The 27,147-nt window shown below is 47.8% G+C and overlaps 1 protein-coding gene across 1 annotated transcript in view; it reads left to right on the top strand.

The window, feature by feature from the left end:
- PTPRT (protein tyrosine phosphatase receptor type T) overlaps nt 1–27,147 on the top strand; it is an 856,863-nt gene that overhangs the window by 642,443 nt on the left and 187,273 nt on the right. The window contains exons 14-15 of the mRNA XM_088026646.1: nt 2,369–2,425; nt 22,769–22,904. Of these exons, the coding sequence (XP_087882772.1) occupies nt 2,369–2,425; nt 22,769–22,904 (193 nt within the window). The remainder of the gene's footprint in view (nt 1–2,368; nt 2,426–22,768; nt 22,905–27,147) is intronic.

Here is a 27,147-nt window from a genome sequence, read left to right as displayed (position 1 = left end):
TAAGTAAAATAGCAGCCCATTTAAAAATGTAAAAACCATTCCTAGCTCATGTGGCCACACAGGAAACAGTGAGAACCCGGATTTGACCCACGAGCCACAGTTTACTGACCTCTGACTTAGCATGTGCTTTGAAAATGGTGAAGCTCCTCGTACCATTAAGGGAGGAATATTACGATGACAGTTGACTGGCAGTTATATATATATTTTTTATTATGTTATGTTAATCACCATACATTACATCATTAGTTTTTGATGTAGTGTTCCATGATTCATTGTTTGTGTATAACACCCAGTGCTCTATGCAATATGTGCCCTCCTTAATACCCATCACCAGGCTAACCCATCCCCCCACCCCCCTCCCCTCTAGAACCCTCAGTTTGCTTCTCAGAGTCCATAGTCTCTCATGGTTCGTCTCCCCCTCCAATTTCTCCCCCTTCATTCTTCCCCTCCTGCTATCTTCTTTTTTTTTTTTAACATATAATATATTATTTGTTTCAGAGGTACAGGTCTGTGATTCAACAGTCTTACACAATTCACAGCACTCACCATAGCACATACCCTCCCCAGTGTCTATCACCCAACCACCCCATCCCTCCCACCCCCCACCACTCCAGCAACCCTCAGTTTGTTTCCTGAGATTAAGAATTCCTCATATCAGTGAGGTCATATGATACATGTCTTTCTCTGATTGACTTATTTCACTCAGCATAACACCCTCCAGTTCCAGCCACGTCGTTGCAAAAGGCAAGATTTCATTCCTTCTGTTGGCTGCATAATATTCCATTGTGTATATATACCACATCTTCTTTATCCATTCATCTGTCGATGGACATCTTGGCTCTTTCCACAGTTTGGCTATTGTGGACATTGCGACTGGCAGTTATATTTTATAGTATTTCATGACATTGCTCAAGCTTGCAATTTGTGTAATTTTTGTTGAAATTATGTGCTTCCTGTTTATCAGTTGGTCTGGAACACCCTACCTCTCCATTTTGCATAAGGGCTTTATACAGTTTTGTTGATGAATCACTAGAGGAACATGCAGGCTTTCTCCAAGCATAAGACACCTTCCTGCCTTTTATATCATTCTCTTTACAGAGAAGAGTAGTCGGTTTCAAAGGGCCAGGAGCATTAGTCTTGCAAACCAGGGTTTAAATACTGCCTCTGCCAGTTACTAGTTCTGAGACGTTGAGCAAGTTATATCAATGCTCTGATTCATTTCTTCACTCATTCATTCATTTATTCAACAAATATCCACAGAGTCCCTACTACGTGCCAGGTACAAGACAAGGTCACAGGAGCGCTTAGTAAATGAAACGCGGTGACTACCTTCAGGGAGCTTACAGAGTTGAGGAAAAGACAGCCACTAATAACAGGGCAGGGTTATCGCTGTGAGAAAGGAGGACCAGGGGGTTATGGGAAGACAGAGCGGGGTATCTACCCCACACACGGTGAGACACCAAAGACTCCCAAGAAAGCAGTTCCAAACTGATTCCTGAAGGATGAGCAGTTGCAAGTCAGGTAAAGGGGTAGGAAGGGAGTGTATTCTACACAAGGTGACGAGCCTGGGTAAGGCCTACAGACAGGAACGTGGGGGGCTGTTGATAACGGAGAGGATTTTGTTGCCCTTGGGGCAGAGAGTGTGGAGGGACAGGCAAGGATCTCATCACTGAGGGTCTGCGAGCTGGGGGAGGGGCTCTGAGGTTTCCCTTACTGATGCCTTTCAGCTGTAGGGTGGAAGGTGCATTGAAAAGGGGGCAAGACCGGAGGCAGGAAGACCAGCAAGGAGGCTGGTATTTTAAGCAATCCCAAGTGAAGCGTGAGGGTGGCTTGAACCAAGTAGAAATGAGATTGGAGAGAAAGGGAGAGCCTTCGAGAGCTTTCCTGGAGAAGAATTACTGAAGCATGCTGAATGATTAGAAGTGGGAGGTCAGTAAAAAGGAGAGGCGAAGGCTGACTTCCAGATTGCTAGACTCCCAGATCGCTACGTGGGTGGGGCCACCATTTCCTAAGAAAGCAGAGACTGGGAGAGAAAACACAGAGTGGAAAGATGATGGGGGTTCGTTTATAATAAAATTGACCTTTCCGGGTTGCTCTCAGTCTTAGAGACATTGTTAGTGAAGTACCTGGCAGAGTACCTGGCATGTTGTGGGTGCTTGATAAATGCTGACTCTTATTCGCGTTTCATTTTTAAAAATCTATTTCAGGCCTTGTTTTGTTAGAACACAATGTTCTTTTGCTATTTAGCGTGAGCTCTTCAGAGCCACAAGAACTGTAGTTTTGTTCACGGTGCCACACGTTTTCATGTGTGTTTCTTTCTCTCCTTCTCTTCTGCATGCTGCCTGGGGACTGGCTTCCTTGTGGTCAGCACCAATGGGCAGCGCCCAGGTGACCCCGGGGACTCCACTCTGCCTCCTCACCACAGGTGACCACCAGAGCCCTGGGCGGGTGGGAAGGGGTTGAGAGTGGCTCACGCTCAGGGCGTCCTCCGGGCCAGGTGCACCAGAGAGGAACTGGCAGTCCCTCCACACCACCCACCCATCCACCCATTCACCCACCTACCCATCTCTCCATGCCTCCCTTCATCCATGCATCTATCCACTCATCCATTGTACTGATGCTTACTAAGTACCTACTATGTGCCAGGCACTGTTCTAGGCATGGAGGGATACAATGATGAGGAAAGGAAGACATGTTCCTGTGCCTTTCTGGGAAGAGAAAGAGCCACACTGATCAATGTACAACTGTAACCATGAGGGGGGCTACAAAGGAGAGGTGTGTGGTGTTCAAAAGAAACACACACACATACCTGGAGTTAAGAGCGTGTGTCCCTGGGTGGAAGTGACAACTGAGCTGTGGTCTGAGGTTGGGGAAGAAGTCGGCCTACTATATCTGTGCTTAGGACATGAGTAGATCTGGCTATGATCCCAGGCCTCCCCTGTGTGCTGGACTAGCCCTTGAAATGTGATGGTCCCCACCTCTCCTATGTGTTAAGCAGGAATCCTAACAGCTGCCTCTTAGGGGGCACCATTTGCTTCTAGAATCTGCATATGCAGAGCCTTCTGGAGGTGTGTTCCGAGACCATACAAGATAATGAGTGTGAAAGGGCTTGTGTGGAAGTGCCCAGCCTAGAGTAGGTACTTGTGTGAAGGAGATACCAGCCCCTTTCCTGGACGCTGTAGTTTGATTGCATTTCCCATAAACATCTGCCACTCTTCAAAGACTGGGATGCAGAGCCCACCTGTGTCAGAGGCTGATGCCCATAGCAGGCCCTACAGACGAAAGAGACCCCACTGACCTAGAGATGCTACTTCAGGGCCCTTTCTTGTCAGTGGAAGTCTTTGATAATTTCAAATCATTACCTGTCACCTCTCTCAGAGTGGTTATTCAGACAGTGGCCTCCTTTCTACTAGTCCCTGACCGGCCACTTTGTCACGGTGGGAAAGGGGGTGTGGCTGGCAGGGATGACAGGAGTCTGGCCATCCAGTACCTCACGGTCCACTTCTGTCCACCCCCTTCCCCAAAGTCAGAAATATCACTGCTAGTGAATGTCTTAGGCTGGGCTCTGTACACACGGAGCCTGAGATAGGGATTCCTGTGCAAATGACTCATTGAGGGGTATTCTCTGAGGAAGGAAAGGCAGGAAGGCAGGCTAGGGCAGGATGTGGAGGCTTGTCGCAGCCTGAGCCCACAGGGGCCTCTGGCGGGTGGGAGTTGCTCTTACCTTAAGGCCAAGGCGCTCGCAGTTGTGCCGCGGTACCAGCTGGCCGTTAGCTGTGGGCTGCTATGGGAGTGCACAGGCTCCTGGAGAGGCCCCTCGCCTTTGCCTTATGGCCCCTATGCCGGTGAGGAGATATCTGTGAGCCGTTAGCAGCCAGCACCCATAGCAGCTGGACGTTCGGTGTGCCAGCCTGGGAAAGGAGATGTGGGCAGAGCCTCAGCAGCATTCACTGCAGCCCAGCTTTCCCTGCCGCCAACCCCCATAGCTCAGGGTGTCACTGCCAACGCCCCAGGAATGTCATCGTAGCCACTCCCTACCTATAGGACCTAAAGCAAGTTGCATAGCATTTTTTCACCTGCAAATCTAATTGTCACATTCAGAGTCCTATTACAGATCACTATTAGGCTACCCTAGAGACTGCCCTGCTCAACAGCCGCACGTAGTAGGCCTTCAGGAAATGCCAGTCCCCTACCGTCCCCAATCATAGGCCCACCAGCCTCACCCTCACCCCCAAGGTGGCGGGGAGTTGCATGCAGTTGCCTGGTCACTCACAGCGAGGGGAAGGGACTCTCACTACTGTGCCCACACCCCCTCTCCTGAGACACCATGCGTCCCCAGAGCCCGTGTGGGAGCTCCATTTCTGCAGGGCCATTGTTCTCTGGCATCTCTTCAAGTTGAGCAGTCTGATAATGTTTTCTTTAAACAGAGCCGATTCCATATCAGGCACATTTGTTCTTACCTCTTGCCTCTAAGGTGTCTGAATGTTCCTCCTCTAACAGGTTTATTTCATTGCATTCCATTTGTTTCTCGGCCCCATTTGATGGGTGAGGTGCCTGCGAGTGTTTCTCTTGGAGCAGAATGTCCCTTTCAGAGGGTGTTTTTGTTCCTGCTCATCCCCTGGTAGCAAGAAGGGCTGGTGGAAATAATAACTGCCGGCTCTGAGTGACGGGGCTATTAGACCCGAAGCTCGGACTGCCTTTTTCTGGATCGGCACCAGCTTGGGGAACCGCAGACCCTCATCTTGTAGCAAGGAGATGCTGGGATGCGGAGCGGAGCCCCCTTCCGGCCTGGCGATCATGGGCCAGTGATTTCTCTTCTCTGGGCTTCCTTCTTTTCTGGATAAGTGGGGACCATGGCACCCCCATCCATATTAGTCGTGAGAACTGAGTATGGTAATCGCCTTAAGCTGTTCTCTCAGCTCACTTCAACGAGCTCTGCAGGTCTCTGACTTCCTGGCTATGCTCTGGGGCAGGGTTCCTCAACCTCAGCAAGAGGGACATTTGGGGATGGGTGATTCTCTGTCGTGGGGGGCTGTCCTGTGCACGGTAGGATGTTCAGCAGCACCTCTGGCTTCTACCCACTAGGTGCCAGTAGCACTTCATCCCTCCGTTACGGCAACCAAACTCTATCTCCAGTGTGCCATGTCCCCTGAGGGGCAATAGCTCCCCCTGTGGAAATCCTCCAGAGCTGCACTGTTCAATAAAAATAGAACTGGGACCATGTATATAATTTGACATTTTTTTTTAAAGATTTTATTTATTTGTCAGAGAGAGACATGGCGAGAGAGGGAACACAAGCAGGGGGAGTGGGAGAGGGAGAAGCGGGCTTCCCGCAGAGCAGGGAGCCCGATGCAGGGCTCGATTCCAGGACCCTGAGATCATGACCTGAGCAAATGCAGACACTTAACCAACTGAGCCACTCAGGCGCCCCTATAATTTTATATTTTTTTAGAGTCACATTAAAAAAAGAAAAAATAACAGATGAAATTAATTTTAATAGATATTATTTAACCCAGTGCATATAAAACATTATCATTTTAACATGCAATCAGTATTTTCAAATTACTAATGAAAGGTATTTTACATTTTTTCTTTTTTTTGCACTGAGTCTTTGCAATCTGGTATACATTTTCCACTTAGAGCACATCTCAATTCAGATACTAGATTTTAATCAGTTAAAATGAAATATAACCTTAAAAATGTAAACATTATATTTAATAAGTAAACATACTTTGTACTAGATTTTAAATTTAAATTCATTAAAACAAATCATAACATAAATTTAAAATTTCAGTTCCTCAGTCACACTAGCCACATTTCAGGTGCTCAGTAACCACATGTGGCTTAGTGGCTACCATCTTGGACAGCACTGATCTAGAGGCAAAAAGATATCTTGACCATCTTTGTGCCTAGCTGGTGAACAGAAGTGTATATGCATAGAGAAGTGGCTCGGTAAATGTTCAATTCCTTTGTTTGATTTTCACACACACACACACACACATACACACAGGGACATTTGATAACGTCTGGAAATATGTTTAGTTGTCATGGGTAGGTATGAGGGTGGAGGCCGGGGATGCTTGCCTTGCAAAAATAAGGTCTTGTGGCCAGGGTTAAGTGTTTTTGTGTAGTGGGCTGACTTGCGGCTGCAGTGGACAAATGACTAGCTAACATTTCACCTAAAGGACTTGGGACCCCATGCACCCACCACGGCAGGAAGTACCGCTTCTCTGGATTTTGCAGTAACTCAGACAGGCCTCCAGGGAGCAGTCTGGGACCCTGGGTCCAACTAGAGGCTGGAGAGGATGCCCTCATGGTCAGCCAGGCGCCCATGCTCTTGAGCTGAACCCCTGCCAGACCCAGATTCACCGCCTTGACCATGCCCAGTGCCCATTGTCAATTCTCCACAAGGGGAAGGGCTTTGAGACAAGCCCTCATATGGAGCCCAAACTCTGTTCCTTAAAACTGGGGGAACTTGGGCACATCACACAGCCTTTCTGATCCTAGGTCCTCATCTATGAGATAATGTGGATGAGTCCCAGCACCGCCAGGCTCACTGGTGGTGAGGGTCGTTAGAGAACAGGGGTGCATTTCTGGCATAGCTCCTGCTTGAGAGGGTATCAAGTACACCTTCCCTCTGTCATTCCTTTCTTTCCCGTCCACTTCATGTGAAAACTCTCTGTTGTTGTCTTCCTGGCAGTTTTTAAAATCAGAGCCTTGCCACAGTAGCAGGATTCAGGCCATAAAACACTCTCAGAGACTGCTTTGCCTCTAAAGCAACTTGCCCAGGGATGGCTTATAAATTCTGGACCCAGGTTGAGTTTCAGCCTTTGGGATAAAGCTGTGTGGGGCCAGAACAGATGGGGAAGCAGCACGGCAGCCTCCCGAGGGCTCAGCGTGGTGCCTGGTGGCCTCTACAGCCTCGACACCCTAGGGCTTCAGCAACCCTCCCAGGGAGGCTGTGCCCCCTGGCAAAGGATGACAGGTGGTGTGAGCACAGGAGCTGGGAGCAGGAGGACCAGATGTAGTGCCCTGGAAAAGGCTAAAACCCAAGCACCCACCGTGAAGGGACCATGCTGGGCGGAGAGAGGGGGAAGGAGACCCCCAGTGGGAGACACAGCCTGCCAGGCTGGCTGGAGAGAGGTGGCAGCTCTGGGGGAGAGTGGCATCAGGGATATCTAGCGAGATGAGGAAAAGAACAATAGGATAGCCGAGATGTGTTACAGACTTCCTATATCCCATGCACGTGCAAAGGGCTTCCCATTATTCATGTATTTCACCCATAGGGAGCTGTTAGCCTTCCCATTTATGGATGTGGAAACTGAGGCTCTGATCATTGGCTCTCTCACAGCTCAGAGATGATAAATTTCTCTGGACAGTCTGCACTCCTACCCAGCATGCTGTATGCCAAGCATCCACATTAGTGAGCACCCTATTATATGCCAAGAACCAGGAAATACCAGAGCAGAGGGGTTCAGCACTATGTCTCAAAAACCACATCATGACTAGCAGTGGGACTTGGAGCCACAGAGAGGTTACGTAAACGGTCCCATTTCTTTATCAGCAAAATGGGGATACTAATAATAACTTGTTGCTAAGAGGACTAAGGGAGAAAAATACACATTAACTACTTGAATGTGTGCTGTTGCTGTTATTATTATCCTAAACCCATTGTACAGATGAGGAAATTGAGATCCAAACAGGAGGAAGCAGGCAAGCTCACTAGTAGTGAAAATCAGGCAGGTGGCTGGACCAGAACTGTGCTTCCTGAGAAACGTGGGGGATGGGCGTGAGAGGTAAGAGCCCATCAGAGCCTCAGCCTAAAATGACAAGCAGGGTTCACAAATTTAGGGGCTCCTTAGGGAGTTAGGATATCAAGTGGGAGGCTGGACACAGTTGCATGGCAACCCCAGCTGCTGTGATGGCCCAAGGCAAGAGCAGGACAGCGAGTGGAGGTGACACAATGCTGAGGTCCCTGAGCCTTCCCCCTGGGCGTCCTCCAGTCCCCCTTGAGCCAGGCTTCGGTTGGTCCCGAAACTCAGGCCAGGGCTCTGTCTGCAGATAAGGAGCAGGGACCACAGCTGGAGATCAAGGAGGTGGGTGAAATTCAGGGTCCAGGCAGACACAGCTCTTCCCTCCACTTGGCTGTCAGCATGGCTACAGGCTGACTCGGCAGAGCACGGAGGGAGCGCAGTACTCGATCAAGCGCACCAGAATGCCATCTTTGTCAGCAGTCTTACAATAGATGCTCGTAGCCTGATGGGCACAAGGCTCTGGGCGCATTCTGGCTGCCAGCTGAATCAGTAGCCTTAATGTTACCAATCTCCCCGCTGAATCAATTAATGCTTTAATCTAGCCTTAAAGCAGCAGAAGAAAGCATTTTTCTGGCATGCCACTTCCCCTGTGGGGTGTCCCCTATAGCAGGTGAATATTTCTGCTGCCTAGAAAACAAGCATCATATATGACTAAGGTCTTCACTATACCTTTTTCTGTCTTCGGGGTCTTCTCCGTAGACCAGGGAGAAACCAGTCTCCAGGTTTTATGCAAACTGCCATTAAATTCAGATTTGGAATCCCAGGGTCATCCTTGCTCTCTCTCCCCATCTTCAGTACCAGCTAGTCACCATGTGGAACTGATACGGTCTCCAGAATCTCTCCTGGATCTCTCCTTTCCTCGCTGCTGCTTCTCATGCCCAAGATCCATAACATCTCGCTCAGATTAGTGTCGCAGCTTCCAGACTAGTGCCCTTCCAGTGTAAGCACCACTGAAGCCTGAGTAATGGTCCAGCAGTAAGCATCTGCTCCTGATTGAAATGCCTCCAGGCTCCCCTGTGCTTTGGGAGAACTAGCGTCCATCAAAAACCCTCACTTTCTAATCGCTCTCCAACTTCTTGCCTCCTTGGCATCCTGTGCCCCGTTCACACTGATTACGTTAGCAGGACCTGCCTTCTCACACCCCCTCCCTTTGCTGGGATGCTTTCCCTCTGTGGTCTAGCTTACCCCCTAGGATCAAGTCCAGACAAAACCTTCCTTGACCCCTCACTGTCTCGGGCTGCACTGAGAGGAGATGCTCAACTGGCCAGGCCAGTGTGCACAGAGGACCCCCTGAATCAGCCCTGAGTGAGGAGCCTCACCAACCTGGCCACCTTCACATCCCAAGCACACCATCTTAGAGCTTTTTGGTCTGTCACCTCTTAGCCCGTGCCTACCACACATATGGTAGTCATTCACCTGACCCCATGCATGAGTGGACTTATAGGTGAGGGGATGACTAATGCTCATAGAGCATGTGCCAGGCATAGGGTGCTCCCCACACCCCACCATCTGCCTCTACCCATGAAGGTTCCAGCACCTCACCTGGCTCACATTCTGCCATTGGTTAGGCTGATTGTGAGTCACTGAGTACTGGTTTTCAATCCAGTACTTGAACTCTGTGTGGCCCCACCTGCCAAGCTTCTTAGAGACTGATTCTCTGGAGTTTCTGAATGGAGGTCCCCTACGTCCGCTGGTTTGGCCCCACATAGGCTCTCCTGGGCTCCCCTGGTGCTGGCCCAGGAGCGGTCAGCCTTGTAGGCAGAAAGTGTGGGCACCCCAGGGGAGACCTCTCAGAACTCTGAGCATGCCCCTGTGGACAACAGGCTTCAAACTCTTTGGGCCTCACTTCTGCCCTTTCTCGTCTCCCCGAACACAGAGCTGCTTTTCCATCCATCCTTTAGGGAGGAGGGTAGATCAGCTTTTAGTACAGAACACAGTGATTCAGTGTTGCTGCTTCCAAAAGCCAAGGGGCAAAGGCTAGAAGAAAGAAAACATGTTCATGGTGGATTTGCCTGGAATCTCACCAATCGATGCTATTCCCGCTGCTGGTTTTATTACCCTTGCTCAGTTTCATTGCACTAATCTGAATTCCATGCTGCATGTTTATCGGCCGTTCCCTCTGATCCTGCTCATGCTTCCGCTAATCCTTCCTATAGATTTCTTGTTCCCTCCCGTGCCTCCTCTCCTTTCCAGACTCTGACGCTCGCTGCAAGCAGCATATTCCAGGGGCAAGATCCGGACAGAGCTACCCAGGCTGGGTAGATCTTTGCCTCTCCTCCCCATTCCTACCCCTTTGGGTCAGGTAATGTGATCATCCCTTGAGGGATCAGCTCCACCAGAGTCAGTTGGAAAGAACTGAATTATGTTTCTAAGAGCCTTGGGGATACCTTGACCTGGTGCACCCTCCTGGGCTATTCAGACAAATAAAGCCAGGACATTGTGGCCTTCTGGAAGCACCTGTTTCTGCTTGACCATGACCAAGCAGGAGTGTCCCATTCTCTTCCCATGTCCTCTCTGATTGACTCTAACCTCTATCAGTGATTGCATTTTACTCAGTGAAATCCTAAGACCTTCCTCCTGTTCGCAAACTGCTTAGTTGAGCTTAGCCTGGTGTTATGGGTTCAGTGTCTTTCCCCAAAAGATATGTGGAAGTCCTAACCCCCAATTCCTGTGAAGGTGATCTTATCCAGAAAGAGGGTATTTGCAGATATAATTAGTGAAGATGGCAGGCTCTAATCCAGTGAGACTGATGTCCTTATGTGAAGGAAACATCGGGGCGCCTGGGTGGCACCATTGGTTAAGCGTCCGACTCTTAGTTTCGGTTCAGGTCGTGATCTCAGGGTCATGAGATTGAGCCCCACGTTGGGCTCTGCACTCAGCTCAGAGTCTGCTTAAGATTCTCTCTCCCTCTTCCTGTGCCCCTCCCCCCGCCGACACTTGTGTGTGCATGTGCACACTCTCCCTCTAAATTAAATAAGTAAATCCTTAAAAAAAAGAAGGAAATATCGGGTAAAGGCACACACACAAGGAGAATGCTGTGTGGTGACAGAGGCAGAGTGGAATGACGCATCTGCAGACCAAGGACTGCTGAGGTTTCCAGCAAACCTGTGGCAGGAAGAGGCAAGGAAAGATTCTACCCAGTCTCACAGGGAACATGGACATCTTGTTTTTGGACTTCTAGCCTCTGGAACTGTGAGAGAGTACATTTCTGTTGCTTTAAGCCACTCAGATGGTGGTAATTTGTGACGACAGCCCTACAAAACTAATACACTTGGAAACACGGGGATCCAGAGCCCTGGGCAATGGGCAGGAGTCCGCCCTCGAGGGTGTACCATTACAATGGACAGACCTCAGTGAGACGGAGGTCAGGAGCTGCCCTCCCTCCCAGAGTTTCTTTAGCCCACCCTGTGGGGTCACCTTGTTGGCTGTATTCTGTGTTTGGCTCACAGCCAGCCTCTACTCTGTGGCTCTGACCCTCTCCTTTTTGGTTCTGCCTTCTGCTTTTGAAGAGTCCTAGCATCTGTTGCTGGTCACACCCTGGCCTTGGCCTCTGCCTCACCAACCAGGCTGTGGTAATCTGTTCTTGGCATCCTGACATTGTTTGACCTGTCTACCATCCCAGTGGGCTTTGGGGCACATTGCCCCAGTGACTGCTCCTGAGAAGGCTTCCCTCGTTCCACAGGAAGAATACAGTCTGTTCAGGGTCACCACACACTCTCTCACACTGGCTGCCTGGAGAGTCTAATGGGACTATCTGCGTGGCCATAGGGCATACGAAAGAGTGTGTGTTCTCCTCTCTTAACATCTGCTCTTCAGACTAAATCCTTAATCCCCATCACAGGCTATGGGTGCTCCTCTCTGCCCTGGCTAAGCAGCTTTGAGCCCCCTGCGCTCAGGCACAGTGCACAGATTTCTACAAGCAGGGAGCCAGGCCTGTTGGCACTGAGCTGACTCAGCCTCTTCACCCTCGTTGTCAGGGCTGGCCTCGTCTGGACCCTAGGGAGCCAGGGTGGGGAGGGGAGCGAGGAGGCCACTGGGTGGTCTCAAGGATGCCCATGACATGTCCCATACCACTGATGACATGTGAAAACCAAGTTTGTAGTTTAGTTTTGCCTAAACAGTCATGTGTGCCCCTCCCTGTACACACCCGTGTTAGCTTTGATTTTTAGCTTGCACACTTCTCTCTCCTACCATGTAGTGAGCTCCCAGACAGCAGGATTGTCTCTTAATTACCTTGCATGCCTAGCACCTTGCTGTCCTCACCATCAGTGTTACAATCCTAGCACCACTCATCAGGCAATGTCCAGGACTTCCTCTGTGGTCTGGTATTGAGTTGGTGCTAATGAGATCAAGGTAATGGGTCTGGTCCATTTAGAAGTCACTTAGCTTTGTCCAGTTCCATTCCACGGGCTAAATATTATTGCTGGCCAAAAAGTCTACTCCCAACTCTAGGCATAGGTTGCTTCTTCACTGTGAATGGGTGCAGACTGACCAGCAGAACACTCCTAAACCCCAACCACAGGCCTGTTCCTGATCCCTCCTTTAGGATTTGACCCCTACCTCAGCCACATCCTGCTCTTTAAACTTAACTGTGGTCTGACTCCCAAAGCAGTCTACAAAGTGCACCCAACTCTAACCATAGCTCATGGTCCTAGTCTAGTCCCAGGCTAGGGTCCTGGCACTCACACTGTGGGCTTCTGGGCACAAGAGGGAGCAGTTGAGGCTATGGAAGCATAAAGGAACTCTCAGCCCACCAATGGTGAAGCCTTTGAAAGGGCATGCCTTACAAGGGATGCATCAGTAATGACAACACCCGGCATCATTCAGGCATGACTACTCTTAAATAAGTCTATAATGCTAAATTATGAATGCCTTAAAAAAACAATTTCCAATAAAGGAGTTTTCTTGCACCCAGAAGAGATTCACCAGGGAGGTCTTACATAGTCAGCTTTCCTACTGTATGTAACACAACTGAATTAGAATTTGACCTACACAGAGCATTTGCTGTGTAAAGCGGAGTCCACCTAGAAACAGATTCAGGAGATGCAGAGGACTAAGCAGAATCAGCACTTGAGAAACAATTTATTTGAGTGGCCGGAGTGCTTTCAAACAATCAATTAAAGCTATTCCCATCTCATGGGGTGCTAACCTCCATTTAAGGCTGAAAAAGAGGGCAACCTCTGTCAGCAATATTTAGCAGTTTTAGTTGTATAGGCTGTGATGAAGTCAATTCCAACCTCTTAGGACCGGCTGGGTGATATTGAGGGAGGCTAGGATATTAGAAATCTGTATCTTCTTTACACTTAACTCAGTACTTATTAAATGGTTTTCCCCAGCAAGGGTAGAGCTATCTTTGAAAAAACCTGTGTCTCTGTAGTGTTTTCCAGCTCCTTGACATTGACTCTGAGTTAAATCTTGGCTAAAAGCAATTACTGTCATATGATGAATTGAGGCAATTTATTTATTACTTGAGAAACATCCTAGGTGATGTCACTTAGAAGAATGATGGAATAATCTTTCTCAAGCACTCTGTTATCAACCAGACCTAGTGAGGGAGGCATTATTCCCAGGTGTGGGGGAGGTAGTCAGAAATTTTAAAAAATTAGTCATCGGGGGACCAGAGAAAGAGTCTTAGGTATAAAGTAGACAACAGTTACTTAAACTTGAGCAAGTCTTGTCTCCCTTTGTAATTATATGAGATGCTGTGGTGGCTAAATATCAAGAAAAGAATTACAGGGAAAGCCCAGAGATTAATAATAAAACTGAACTCAATGTGTTAAGGGCTTAGAGATGGTGGTTGATATACAAGGAAACTAAAAAGGATGAGGGAACTTAAGTTTAAAAGGTCAAGTTTAAATATCATTTGAGCAAAGTCTGTATAATTTGGCCCATATAACAGGGTTCACATGACATGTTCATCAATCCCTTCGATATTAGAATATGATATGTTGGCAAGAGGGCACGAGGGGAGATAATCTTCAAGAAAAGGGGGTATAGAATGGAGCTGCATGATACAGCAGGTGGCAAACTCAGCAGGAACAGGCATATATGCAAAGATGGCTTAATCTGCCTCATCAAGATAAGATTCTAGATCAAAATACCAATAAACAGTACCTACTGAACAGCCCAGCTAGCTGTCCTGAAAGCCAGCCACAATGTCTCTAACTTGGCCTTGACTTTGGCTGAAATTAACACGTAGTCCTGGGCCTTCCTCCTGATTGACAAGCCCAGACACCCCTCAAAAGTGGCAACAGGGTGAACATCATCCCTTGTTCATAGGAAGCCCTTGCTGGCCCTTGGCCTGTTTGGCCTCACATCCCTCCTTTGCTCTTCCCTTCCTGGCTGGGATGTGCAGGTTTCCTGGGCCCCATGTCAACTGGCATCTAGGTTTGGCCAATAGGAGACATTAATTATATAGTAAGAGGGAGGAGGAGGCTTCTCCCTCTTGACCTCAGGCACCTTCTTGGACAAGGACTATGTGCCCTCCATGACTTCATTTCTCCCAGAGGTCTACCAGAGTTCCAGCTTCTTTTGGGTGACCCTGACCTCTGGGCTCTGATGACACCACCACCTCCTTTTGTCTCTCCAATCTACTCTGGGTAATGGCTCCTGGTGTCAGTATCGTCTGGGCTGCCTCACCCAACCTCTTCCCACGTCTGCATATCCATTCTCTAGCAAATTTGCTCCATTTTACGTGTTTGGAGTGGTTTCCCTTTTCCTGGTTGGATGCTGATGGATGCAGAGCCTGTGCTTATTTCTAGTGATTATTCCTTCCTTTAGTTAAATGGTAAGGGAAAAATTCTGATTTAATCATCCAGTCTATGTGTTTTTTTCCTGTATCAACATCACACTTACTCTTGCAAAATATCTGGAATGCACATTTTCCATTAAAAAAAAAAAAAGTCAACAACAGCATTTGTTTCTCCCCAGGCTTCTCGCACCCCTCCTGTTTGCTACAATTTCAATCCTCAAAGACTGCCAGAGTAGTTCATGATCACAATTACAAATGCTCTCAATGCCTTGGGATGCAATTTGTAAAATCTAGAGGCTTGAATCTAATGAAGTATCCAGATGCTTTCCTACCAACTTTTTTTCCAATCTTGGACTTAAATTCCATCTTAAAAATAGCCTACCATTCTAAGAATTCGCTTCCAGCAAAATCAAGAAGGGATATGGTGCGTACCTGACTTTAGAAGAGCCGGAAAGTTGCCCAGCTTCCTTATCTTTTCCCTGTTGCCCCCTCTTGGCAACCCCCCTTCCATAATCAGAGATGTCTGCGATCCTTAAAACCTTCACTGGCATAGAGGTAGCAGCTCCAAGCCTGAGTTTGGGAAAGGTTTTCTCCACTGGGTGCCAGATGCATGCAAAGCCAGAGTAAAGACAGAGAAACTCTTCAAGAAAAGAAGTCATTAAGGAGACGGGGGTGAACTGCCAGCATAGTAAGATTTGGGGATCATATGCTGTTGGATAGCTAAGAGGGGACTGTGTGTTTTGAAGACTGCCGCTTTTAGGAATTGTGTTCCCAAGAGCCAGCTTCCTTTCTTTACCATCAGCAATGATCACCAGCATGGGTTATGCATCCACTGGGATTTACTTGGTTTTATCAGGTGCAATTAGATGTTCTTTATCTGAGACTTCTATTTTTGCTCCAAATCTTCATGGGGAAATTCTCTGAAGTAAAGCTAGAGACTTAGGCCTGTAGCCAGTGAGAGCACTTTGAGAATGAATGATTAATCCCTTGTTGCCAAATTTTGTTATTGCTGCCATTAAGTCATCCAGATGTAAGCCTGGTACAGGCCTCACCTATAGGAGGAAAGTTAAATGAATCACTCTGGGGGCTCCGCCTGCCTTCATCCTAAGGATTGGATGAACTCAGGCAGCAGGTTGCAAGGAAGCATGGCCCCAACACCCACAGCGCACCCACAGTTTATTGACAGAAAATTCCTGCTACCACCCTGGAACCAGCTCCAAGGCCATGCCATTATTATGCCACATGTGTGAGCAGTTCCTCAGAGTTTATCAAACATTTTTACCTCTGTTACTACATTTGATCCTTAGAAAATCCCTGTGAACTTGGCATTTACTCACTATTTTACAAATGAGGATATCAAATCACATGGTGATTAATAGCTTTGATCAAGATGATACAGCCAGTTAGTGATGGAGTCTGGATGCAAACACATGTATTTCAGGTCTGAAACCCATTGCTTTTGACTGATCTCATAAAACCATAGAATCTCAACTTCAAAAGGTATATAAGAGGTCATGTAGTCCCTCTGCATGATGGGAGAACACAAAGTTTCCAGATAGTGTCTTTCACTGTTGGTGACACATTCTTCTGCCTTTGTGGGTAACTTGGGGACTTGGGGGTAGACCCCATGGGAGTCCCATATCTCTAAGGAGAATGTCTCTCACCCAGAGCATGGGTATCGCTGGAATCAAGAGATGCTGAGTTGAGGTGGGAAGCAGGGTCGATTAGCAAAGAAGAAAAGTCAGCATCCCATGACAGTGAGGTATTGAGGGTTTGGTTAAGCATCCAGGAAGCCCAGGAAGTAAAAACAGGTGGAGACAAAGTGGACAGGTGAAAGGGAGGGCCAACTCTGGAACAGGACTTGGGAACCATGACTGCTTTCATGCTCCTCTCTATACCATAATGCTGCCTACAGGGGCTGGGCTTGAGCCTCCACTGGATAGTGCTTCCACACAAAAACCTTTCCCTGTGTTGGTCCCTAATCTACCCCTGTCACTCTACCCATTGATATTAGCTCCAATCTTTTAAGATTAAAGGGACCAATCTATTCCATTTTCCACAACTGTCTTTCAACTGTTTTTTAAAGATTTTATTTATTTATTTGACAGAGAGAGACACAGCAAGAGAGGGAACACAAGCAGGGCGAGTGGGAGAGGGAGAGGCAGGCTTCCTGCAGAGCAGGGAGCCCGATGCGGGGCTCGATCCCAGGACGTTGGGACCATGACCTGAGCCGAAGGCAGCCGCTTAACCGACTGAGCCCCCCAGGTGCCCCTGTCTTTCAACTTTTTTGAAGGCAAAAACTAAGTCTTATCTGAATCTTCCATTCTCTAGGCTGAAAAGTCCGGATTTTGACTGCCATTCCTCCAAAGTCAGTGATCTCTGAATTTCAATGTGTACCTGAATCACAAATAGACCTTGTTAAAATGCAGGTGCTGATTCATTAGATCTGGGATGGGGCCTGAGATTCTGCCTTTGTAATAAGCTCCCAGGCGATGCTGATGCTTCTGGTCTTTCGACCACACTCTGAATGGCAAGACTCTTGGCCCGTCTTTACCCTGGAGGTCCCTCTCAGAGGGTAGAGTCTACAATTAGATAAGCCTGACCAGAGTGGTCTGACTAATGCAGTGTTAAGGAAAGCTAATTGCTTTTGTTGGATATCAAGAGTCCTTGGGGAATATAAGCTGGGGTATTTGTTTGGTGGCATGGGAGGAGGAGATAGGGAAGTAAAACATGGCGACTGGGCCCTATGTATGGAACAGATATTGAGGGAGAGGGGAAGACTTCACGAGACCAAGAGCTCTGCTCCCTTGGGCACCAGGTTTCCATATGCAACAGTGAGTAGGTAGTACACTGAAAGCCAGATGGGAACTCTGAGCTGGAACTGGGAGGGATCTGGGTTCTAAGACATGCTAGATTTCATAGGCAGGGGACAGCAGCAACTGCTTTGAGAGGGCTGGCTCAGCTTTGGGAGTGCTCAGAGCTCAAAGGTGCAGCTGGTTGGGGTATAAGGTTGGGCATGGAACCTAATGTCAGAGACAGTAGTCTCCTGTTTGTGCAGGCTGAGCTCACAAGATTGTTTTTGATGGCTACATCACACAGGGGACTCAAGTAGAGCCTTGAAGTTCCTCCAATTGGATAAATTTACCACCTGGTGCCTAGCTGCCAGTTCTAATTTACTTGAACTATTCTCAGGCTGGCTCTCAATGGAGGGCAGAAATGAAGAGGATACATCCACGTCCCTCCCCCTTCTCTTGGCAGACTCCCATCCCAATCCCTGCTTAGTATATAGAAGTTGCCTAAGGCCAGAAACAGGACTTTTTAGGGACTGGGGACTGGTATGGTACTAACTTTGACTGTCATGAAAAGGGTGGGCTTAGAGCAAAAGCAACACAGCTATCATGTTGCTGAAGGGCTACCAGTTCTACCTCTGAAAACTTCCCTTGGATTTCTGGCCAGTGAGTTGCATGGCCAACATTCTTTGTGGACCCAGTTCTGGCATTTCCTTAACTACAACTCTATCAAGGACAGTTCATTATAGTGATAAGAGGGTGAGCCCTGTACAGAGTCCACCTCTGGAACTCACTAGTTATATGGCTTTGGACAAGTCATTTAACCCTTCTGTGAAGTTTTCTTATCTATATAAAAGGGAAAACAAAACTAGCATCTTCTGAGTTTTGTGAAGATTAAATGACCTCATATATGAAAAGTACTTGGCACATTACTTGGCGCCCAGCAATGGATCAGTCCATTTAAGCTGAATTTTTTAAAAGTTGTAGTAACTGAGCTTCTGTTTGATCAGTGCTTACTTGAAACAGCCTATCACATTGCTAGCAGGCCCCATCATAAGGCAACCCTTATGTGCTTCCCTGTATGTCCTATCTCAGGGTCTCATCTGCTCTGTTGACCACTTAGATCTAAGCCTCATGGGCATGCTTCTGACTCTGAATCAGGAGCAGGGCTAACCCATGCTTGGTCTCTGTCCCTTTCTTCTTCCTCTCAGATGGAGGAGCCACACAGGAATGCTGTCTGTCTTCAGTCCCAGAGTCATTTCCTCTATACCTGTACCACCTTTCAACACTGTTGGCATACTTCCTTTTTGAACTGAGGCACAATTCCACAGTGGCCACAGCTAATGCCCTTGAAAGGGTGCTGTGTTGGATGTTGGGTTGGCGATGTCCTGGGGCATGTTCATGTCCCTGTACCTGGAGTCTGGTTGGGTCAGCCAAGCATGATTCCTTCTCATAACTTCCCTGTACAGAGTATGTGATTTCACCTCTGATGCCTGTTGGCTGAACTCATTGAATTTGTCTACACCACTGGGTTCTGGCCTTTCAGATAGCCTCCCTGGATCAGGTGTGTTCCATTGTTGGTTCATGGTCACCACTGAAGGCACTTCAGTCTAGGGACATCTTGGGACTTATTTGGAGAAGGGTTTCTAATACTCATCCAAGACCTTCGCTTTCCCTTGAATATGGAGCTTGATTCTATCCTAGGAGCAGTGTTTGACATGGTCCATTATTCCTTCCTTCTCGAAAACACTCTTCTCTTCGCTCTAGGGCACTTGATTCTCCTGGATTGTTTTCTTACCCATTTGGCCACTCCTGCTCTGCCTCCTGTGCAGGCACATCTTCCTCTACCCACTCATTAAGTGCTGCTCTGTCTCTAAGCTTGATTCTCCTTTCATTTTTTTTTTTCCTCTGAGTGAATCCATCAACTTTGGGCTTCAGATACAGTCTGTGTGCATAAATCACAGTTTTACCTCCAGCTCAGACCTCTTTCCAGAGTTCCAGACCTGCATTTTTAACTGCCTCCTTTTCTAGAGTATATCTCTAGTTCAGATTGCCCCCAAAACATCCATTTTCTCTCTATAGCTATACTCATTCTATTGTTTCTTGAACCCATAAACAGAACCATCATCCACCTTGTTATGAAAACCAAAGACTTGAGGCACATGGGTGGCATAGTTGGTTAAGCGTCCAACTCTTGGTTCCATCTCAGGTTGTGATCTCAGGGTCATGAGATTGAGCTCCGTGTTGGGTTCTGTGACTAGCAGGGAGTCTGCTGAGGACTCCCCCTCCCTCCCCCTCTGCCTTTCCCCTACACATGCACTTGCAAGTGTGTGTGTGTGTGTGTGTACGCACGCACGCACACACACACACACACACAGTCTCTCTCTCTTTCTCAAATCTTTAAAAAAAAAAAAAAGGAAACCAAAGACTTGTGGGCATCCTTGACATCTTTCTCCCTCACTCTCTGCATCCATCCCATCAACAGGTTTTATTTATATGCATTTCAAGTAATTATCTCTTTTTTTCTATCTCCACTGCCATCACCTAAGTCCACACAACTATCATCTCCCACCTGGACGCCTACCATGGTTTCCAAATTCGTGTCTCCAAGCCACTTTGGCTCTATGCTGAAGCTGGAATGATCTGTTAGAAAAGCAAATCTGAGCATATTATTGCTCCATGAACAACACTTAAATGGCTGTCTGGGTTTCTCGGGGTAAAGAACAGAAGCTGTCATTGTGGCCTCTGATGCCCTGTGTGGACGGGCCCCAGCTGCGCTCTCCAGCTTCTCTCTTAACATGCTCACTCTGCTTTCTCACCCTCGTTACACTATGTTTCTTTCATTTCTTGAGTGCTCCAGGTTCCTTAGCCCATCACACAGCCTCAGCCAGTGCTGTTCCTTCTGCTGCTCCCACAGGCTCGTGTAGTGTTCTCTACCTGGTCATAGTCCATCATCCCTTGGAGCTCACCCCATTGGCCACATCTTCCCACTAGTGATTTCATTCCCCTCTTATGTGCTTTCCAAGTGCCACATGCCCCTCTTGTCTCATCATTAACAGATTTGAAAGCTTACTGTTATCAATTCATAGTTCATTAATTCTATCTCCCGAGCCCCACCACCACCAGCACTCATGGTAGGTTCTTTGAGGGCAGGAACTGTGCCTGTTTTGCTCACCACTGTATCACTGAATGCCTGGCATATAGTGAGTGCTTGTGATTATTTACCAAAGGAATGAAGTGTGAATCTCTTTAAGCCAAGCCAGCAACAGTGTTCCTAAGGTAATAGGATCCTCTCCAGGGCTCCTTTGCTCTTGTACCACGGGTCTCTAGAATAGAATCTCAGAGCAGGCACTAAATAAAGTTTAGCTTTGCCAGTGAATGCTCCCAAGCCAATTTCCTTCCTCCAAGTCCAAATAGAAAGATTCTGACACAATTGAGGAAATTGTTATCTGGGGTGTTCAGTTTCCTTGATGTTTGGTATGCAGTGGACTAGCCATATCTCAGAAATCATGGCTCCAAACTGGGAAATGGAGGCTATGTGGGGGCTCCTAGGAACCTGCCCCCATTCCAGGATATGAGACCAGCCCTGCCAAAGAGGTGGTTGGCTAACTCCCCCTATGAACTCTCTGGTCCGTAGATGAGTAGAGCTTGCTCTCAGGCAGCCCTGGGATTTGATGATCTTTCCTTTAGCTGGTGAAGGGAACTGAATAAAATCCCATATTCATGAGTCCATCCGGGAGAAGGGTCTCTCATCCCATCCCATAGAGAGCATCATTTGACATATGGGTGCTCAGTAGTAAGTGAATAAATGAGTGAAGTGAACAATTGCAGTCCACTCATCTTTGTATCATTCAGTAATCATCTGTTAAATCAACAGGAGGAGGAGAAGGACGGCCTGTGTGAGAGACACTGACATTAGAGAGATGAGAACACGCACTCCCTGTTCTTGGAGACTGGCCATTCCCACTGGGGAGACTAGACTAAGTAAACCCAGCTGGTCCCCGTTACAAGACAGTTTGGGGAATGTGCTGTGCTCCAGAAAAACATTTGACACAGTAAGAAGAAGGGATGCATCCTTGTGCTGGAGGGCTGTTCTTAAACATCAGTGAGTTTGGGGAATCAGAATCATAGCTTTTGGTCATTAACATCCCTTCAATTCAGCTGAGTTCTGTGAACACATGGCTGAAAGTGGAGAAATTCAATTTGGTGCCATGAGAACAAAAGTGTGTGAGCATAGGTGTCACCCCTTCAGCTAAATGTTGAACAATCACAGACATTAAGGGAATACCTATTACAAGCCAGGCTCAGTGCTACCATGAGGAAACGAAGATAAAGGAGGTATAATCTCCCCCCACCCAAGGAGCTTGCAGACCACTGGAGGAGACAGATGGAGAAACAAATAACTAATAATATCTGTATATTTAGGTGTGTGCCAAATGTTACAGGGGGTTAGAATTTAGTGAAGAAAGAGGAACTCTCCCAGGGGTACAGGCCACCAGAGGAGATGCAGTCAGTGATGAAAGATGAGCTGGTGTTCAGGAGGCAGAAAAGTAGAGATGTGTCAGGGAGAGGATTCTGTGGATTTAGGCTGCCCCACACAAACATGGCACCATTGGGAATATGAACAGCAGCAGGAAGGAATTCACTCAGGGTGCTGGTAACCCCTGGGCCACTCTCCAGGAGTGTTCATATAGGTGTCTGGAATGAGAAGTGGCCTCTGACCCCTGGTCCATTGCGTGAAGAGGCCAGGTGGAGGCATTTTTTGGCTACCTGGAGTTGAATCAATAAGTTAGTACCTGGCAGAGTACGTAGCATCAGCATTAAATTCCAGAAATGGAGTTAGTCGCATGTGTTTTCCAAACCCCAGGCAGTTCCTTCAATGAACTACATTTCTGCCATACCATTTCTTTCATATAAGGCACAAAACAAAATCTTTATGTTTGTACCTTTTAAAATCCAGTGATTATAATCATGTTACCTTAACACAAAGCTGTTGTTTTCACCACTTACCATGAAGAATAAAGTAGGGCTTGGGATAATTCCATGAACTCAAAAATGGAACTATAGATCCAGGGTTTGATCCTAGGGACAAATCAGTGTGGGAGATAAAACCTTCCACTTGATTTCACTGGAGGATAAGAATGCCCCAACCCAGCAGTTTGGCAACCTTGGACCACTCATTTCATTTCTCTGCACCTCAATTTCTTCATCTGAAAAAAAAAAAGGTATAATAATCCCAACATCACAAGGGACTAATCCTCAAAAAGATTAGATGGGACACTGTGTGTAATACTCCTAGCACAGTACCTGGCACATAGTCAGCACTCAATAAATGGAAGCTGTTTTCATTATAATTGTTTTCTAGTCATGTGTATGAGCCTTTTCAACATCTCTCTTCTTCTTTCCCCTCGAAGGTGCCTCCACTCAGAATTCTAACACTGTGGAGCCAGAGAAGCAGGTGGACAATACCGTGAAGATGGCCGGTGTGATTGCTGGCCTCCTCATGTTCATCATCATTCTCCTGGGCGTCATGCTCACCATCAAAAGGAGGTGAGTGTCTGGTGCTGTCCTTCAGACTCTGCTGACCCCACCTGGCCCAATACTGCCGTGTGGCCAGGTCCTTGCTCTACTGATCACTTCCGAGCAGGGACCTTCTATGAGTGTTCAGGCCCTGAAATACTTGAGCCAGTTGTGGCTCATTGTGTTGGCATCTGAACGGCGTGTGCTGCCTGCTTGGCAAGTGGCCCAGAGACCGGTGGTTTCCTACAGAGCCAGTGATCCCTCCTACGGTTGGGCCCCCTCGATGTGCCATGGGATTCCAGGTCATGAGTCTTCTCAGAGTTAACTGCTCTGTTATAACTGATCAAGTCTCATCATGACTACTGGGGAGCCCCAGAAATACAGATGGAGGAAAATAATGCTTCACCCTTTTTGCCTTCACTCACCCTGATTTCTCCTTGGTCTACCAGCAGCATCCCAAGCTGACCCCCGCATGGCAGAGATAAAGCCTCCTGCGGTGCAGTAGTCCCAAAGGAAGGTTCATTGCTACTCTATGTCCGATAATACCATCCCAGCCGGATTGTTGCTACTTGTTATTTCTCAACAAGATGTCTTCCTGGGTCCACTAACACAGTTATTGCCTGTTGAATTTCTCATGAAAACCAGGGTACAGACTCCTCCTCATCCCCACATCCCCAAGATTTGCCGCACTGACATCTTCTGTTTATCAGACATTCACAAGGGAATCGCGGAGAGGGAAAGGCACCATTCATCTAGGAAAGGTGATGCATATCAGCTGTCACTGTCCCGGGACGCAAGGTTATTCCTCCAAAGAGGGAGTCCCAGGGCCCACCGCTCCTTGACCCCTGGGCTGGCACCATGTTTCCGTACCTACCACCCATCTCCCTGTCTTCTCAGTTTCAACATGGCAGTCCCAGTCTTGGTCTCCTTCCCACTCCCCTAGTCAGCCAGAGCAAACAAAACATTCCTCTACGTTGTATATTATATGCTGCAGCATGCCTTGCCCCCAACTTGAAGATAACTTTACATCATTAAACAAACCACTTAACACCTTAGCCTGAAGCTCTGCTTGTTTGGTCATTCCCAGAGTTCGGGGCAAGCCCCATAACAAGGACCAGGGACTTGCTTCCCTCTGTGAAGCAAAAAGTGCTCATGAAATTTGTTTCCCACCATAGCAAAGAGACAGAACGTCCTAAAGACAAATTCCAGCTTCTACCTAAGGAGTCCCATAAGTATAAATGCAGAAAGTTTTGTTTTTTTTTTTTAAATCCCCCTTTCCCGTGTTCAATGAATCAGAAATACTGGGCTTCCCATTATACATGCAGTCAGCCTTCTCTTAGCTGTTTGGCACCAGAATATCCCTGTATCTTTCATGACGCTGTTCTGAATCAGCTAGTCCTCCCTCTGGCCAGGACATCTTATTGGTAGGACCTTGTCCTTTCTTGATATCCTTTGTCTAACAGGATCACTCCTTTCCTCAGGCTCTCAATAGAATGACGGGAGAGTAAAGGTTCTTACCCAGCTACTGATTTTCTGGTGGGAGAGGGGGAAGGGAAGGTATCACATTAATATCGGGGAACAAGAACCCCCGAAGCACTAAGGACAGCACCGCATTGTCATATCCTCGTCATCCCTAAGACCATATTGTAGGTCTTAGTAATCAGTCAGCTGCTATTAGATGAAGTCAAACATGAAGTCTGGTTTCTCTGGAGGCAGTAAGCACGTGTAAGATTGCTGACATATTTCTTAGAGTTTCAGACGTATTAGAGGCAGAGGTGGGAGTTTGGGATTGTCTACCTGGAAAAAGTAACCAATTTAATAGAATCGCATTCCTCTCTGATAGACCTGAAATGTTCTCATTCTTTGTCACTGATTTGTAAGTCAGATAAGCTCTTCCAATTTTGCTCTTTCTAAAGCCTGGCTTAACCCACATCACCATCATCTGTGAGCTTGTGAAGAAATTTCACTTCCTTCTCTACAGCTATTTCTGCAATGTGTGACTTTTCGGGAGGGAGGAAAGGGCTTTCTGTTTCCAGGATGGGAACAAGTATGGAGTGAGTCCTCTGTGTGGTTTTAACCTCTACTGTGTATCTTCATCATTGCTCACCTGTATCAAAACCATCCATCAGACCCAACCAAGAGGAGTCACATGATCACCGTTTGTCCCCAAGAGGCAAATCTGAGATGTTGTGGCATCAAGGGGGGTTGGCAGGGGCAGGGACTAATCACCGTTGGCATACACGGTATCATTTGTAAAAAAGAGAAAGGGAAAAGTTGAGAGTAATAATTTACAGATGGGTGCAGGGCAAGGGAAGAGGAGAAAAAGAGAACGTAAGTATAGATCTGCCATGTTTCCAGTAGCCTACAGTGTCTTCTGATGTTGAGAGATGCCCCCAAAGGATAGTGAAGCATTTGGTGAGCTCCCTTAGCTCTTCTGACTCCAGCCCAATATAGAAGTATGGGGAAAGCTTCGTTGTTCAGTTGAGTCTGTCACTAACTTAACGCTGGCCTGAATGATGTCCGCAGCTACCTAAAAGGAAGAGGTATTAAAGGAAAAGAAACCCCTAAATAATAGGCAGATCATCACAACTCAGGATCCTGGTGTCAGTATCTCTTCAGTATCCCAGTGTGACCTGGAGTTAATTCCTGGATACAGGAATTCTCAAAAGTCACATGCCAGATGCACCCCCTCCACTGGCTTGAATCCTAAGGGATTCACCTGGCTCAAAAATTTCCCCAAAGCACAGCCAGATGTTTCAATATACATAAGATGTCCCTCGATTCTCCCTGCAGTGTTCATCATCATTGGCCTTGGGGCTTCCTTGTGACTCTCCGATGAGGGTCTTTCTCTTGTTGTTAGATGTTTCCTTTGGTGATACTGAACTAGAAAGTGACGGAGAACAGGCTAGAGATACAGAGGACCAAGGGAAAGACTTAATGAAAGAAGCTAAATCAATTGTTTTGTTGTGGTTGCTTGGTTGTTTTGTAATGGATGAAGGGGGTATTGAGAAATGTAAGGTTGCAGAAGGGGATATGAAATGTTGGTGGGTGATTCAAACAGGATTTGCCAAAGATACAAGTTAAAGATTTTGCGTAGTACCTTTGCCTGTTTGGAGAGGGCTTCTTTGAATGCAGGCCAATGCAGAATCAGAGCTACGTGGAGATACAAAGGGTTACATGAGCATTTTCAGAAAGCAACCTGGAGGGGGCGGAGCAAGATGGCGGAGGAGTAGGAGACCTGGATTTCGTCTGGTCTCAGGAACTCAGCTGGATAGGGATCAAACCATTCTGAACACCTACAAACTCAACAGGAGATCAAAGAGAAGAATAGCAACAACTCTCTGAACAGAAAAGCGACCACTTTCTGGAAGGTAGGATGTGCAGAGAAGTGAATCTGAGGTGATATTCGGGAGGATAGACGGCGGAGGAGGGGGCCTCGGTCAGCCGCTTCTGGCACGTGCTAGAGCCGCGGAGCACAAAATCGGAACTTTTAGAAGCCGGCTCCGCTGAGGGACATCGCTCCAGTGGCTAAGCAGGGGGTGGGTCTCAGGACCCTCGGGGTCACAGAAAGACCGGGGGTGCCTGAGTGCGGCAGAGCTCCCAGGGATCGGAGCGGGGAAGCCGGCTGCAGAGACGGAGCCGAAGCACGGGCTCTCAGCTCGGGGTTGCCATAAACCATGATCCCCGGCACAGTCGGGCCACTGCTCCTCTAGAAGGGACCCAACAAGCGGCAGATCTGGGGAGACACTCCTTCCTCCCCCGGGAGGAGGGGCACGGGAGCGCACTGCAGGGATCTGTTGGGTTTGGAGACTCCACACGGGGTCGGGTGCCAGAGATACAAATGCTCGGTCACAGGCTGGGTGAGCACGGAGTGCAGCCGGAGACCAGGGAGACGGGAGTGATTGACTGCTTTTCTCTGGGGGTGCACTGAGGAGCGGGGCCCCGAGTTCTCGGCTCATCCCGGGCGGAGATTGGGAGGCCGCCATTTTCACCTTCGTCCTCCAAAGCTGAACGGAAAGCTTACAGGGAACCAAAGCTCCCGAGAGCAAACCCGAGCAGCTTGCTTAGCCCAGACCGGCAAGGGCGGGGCAATTCCGCCTCCGGCAAAGACATTCGGGAACCACGGCAACAGGCCCCTCCCCGAGAAGATCAGCACAACCGCCAGCCAAGACCAAGTTTACTGATCAATGAGAACAGCAGAACACCAATGCTAGGGGAATACTGCACATAGAATTCATGGCTTTTTTACCATGATACTTTAGTTTTTCAAAGT

This window comes from Eumetopias jubatus, unplaced genomic scaffold (assembly GCF_037043125.1).
Source record: "Eumetopias jubatus isolate StellerSeaLion01/CBP00866 unplaced genomic scaffold, mEumJub1_p1.0 scaffold_9, whole genome shotgun sequence".
NCBI lineage: Eukaryota > Metazoa > Chordata > Mammalia > Carnivora > Otariidae > Eumetopias > Eumetopias jubatus.
The sequence above is the reverse complement of the archived record's forward strand: the minus strand, read 5'-3'. Positions and strand labels throughout refer to the sequence as shown.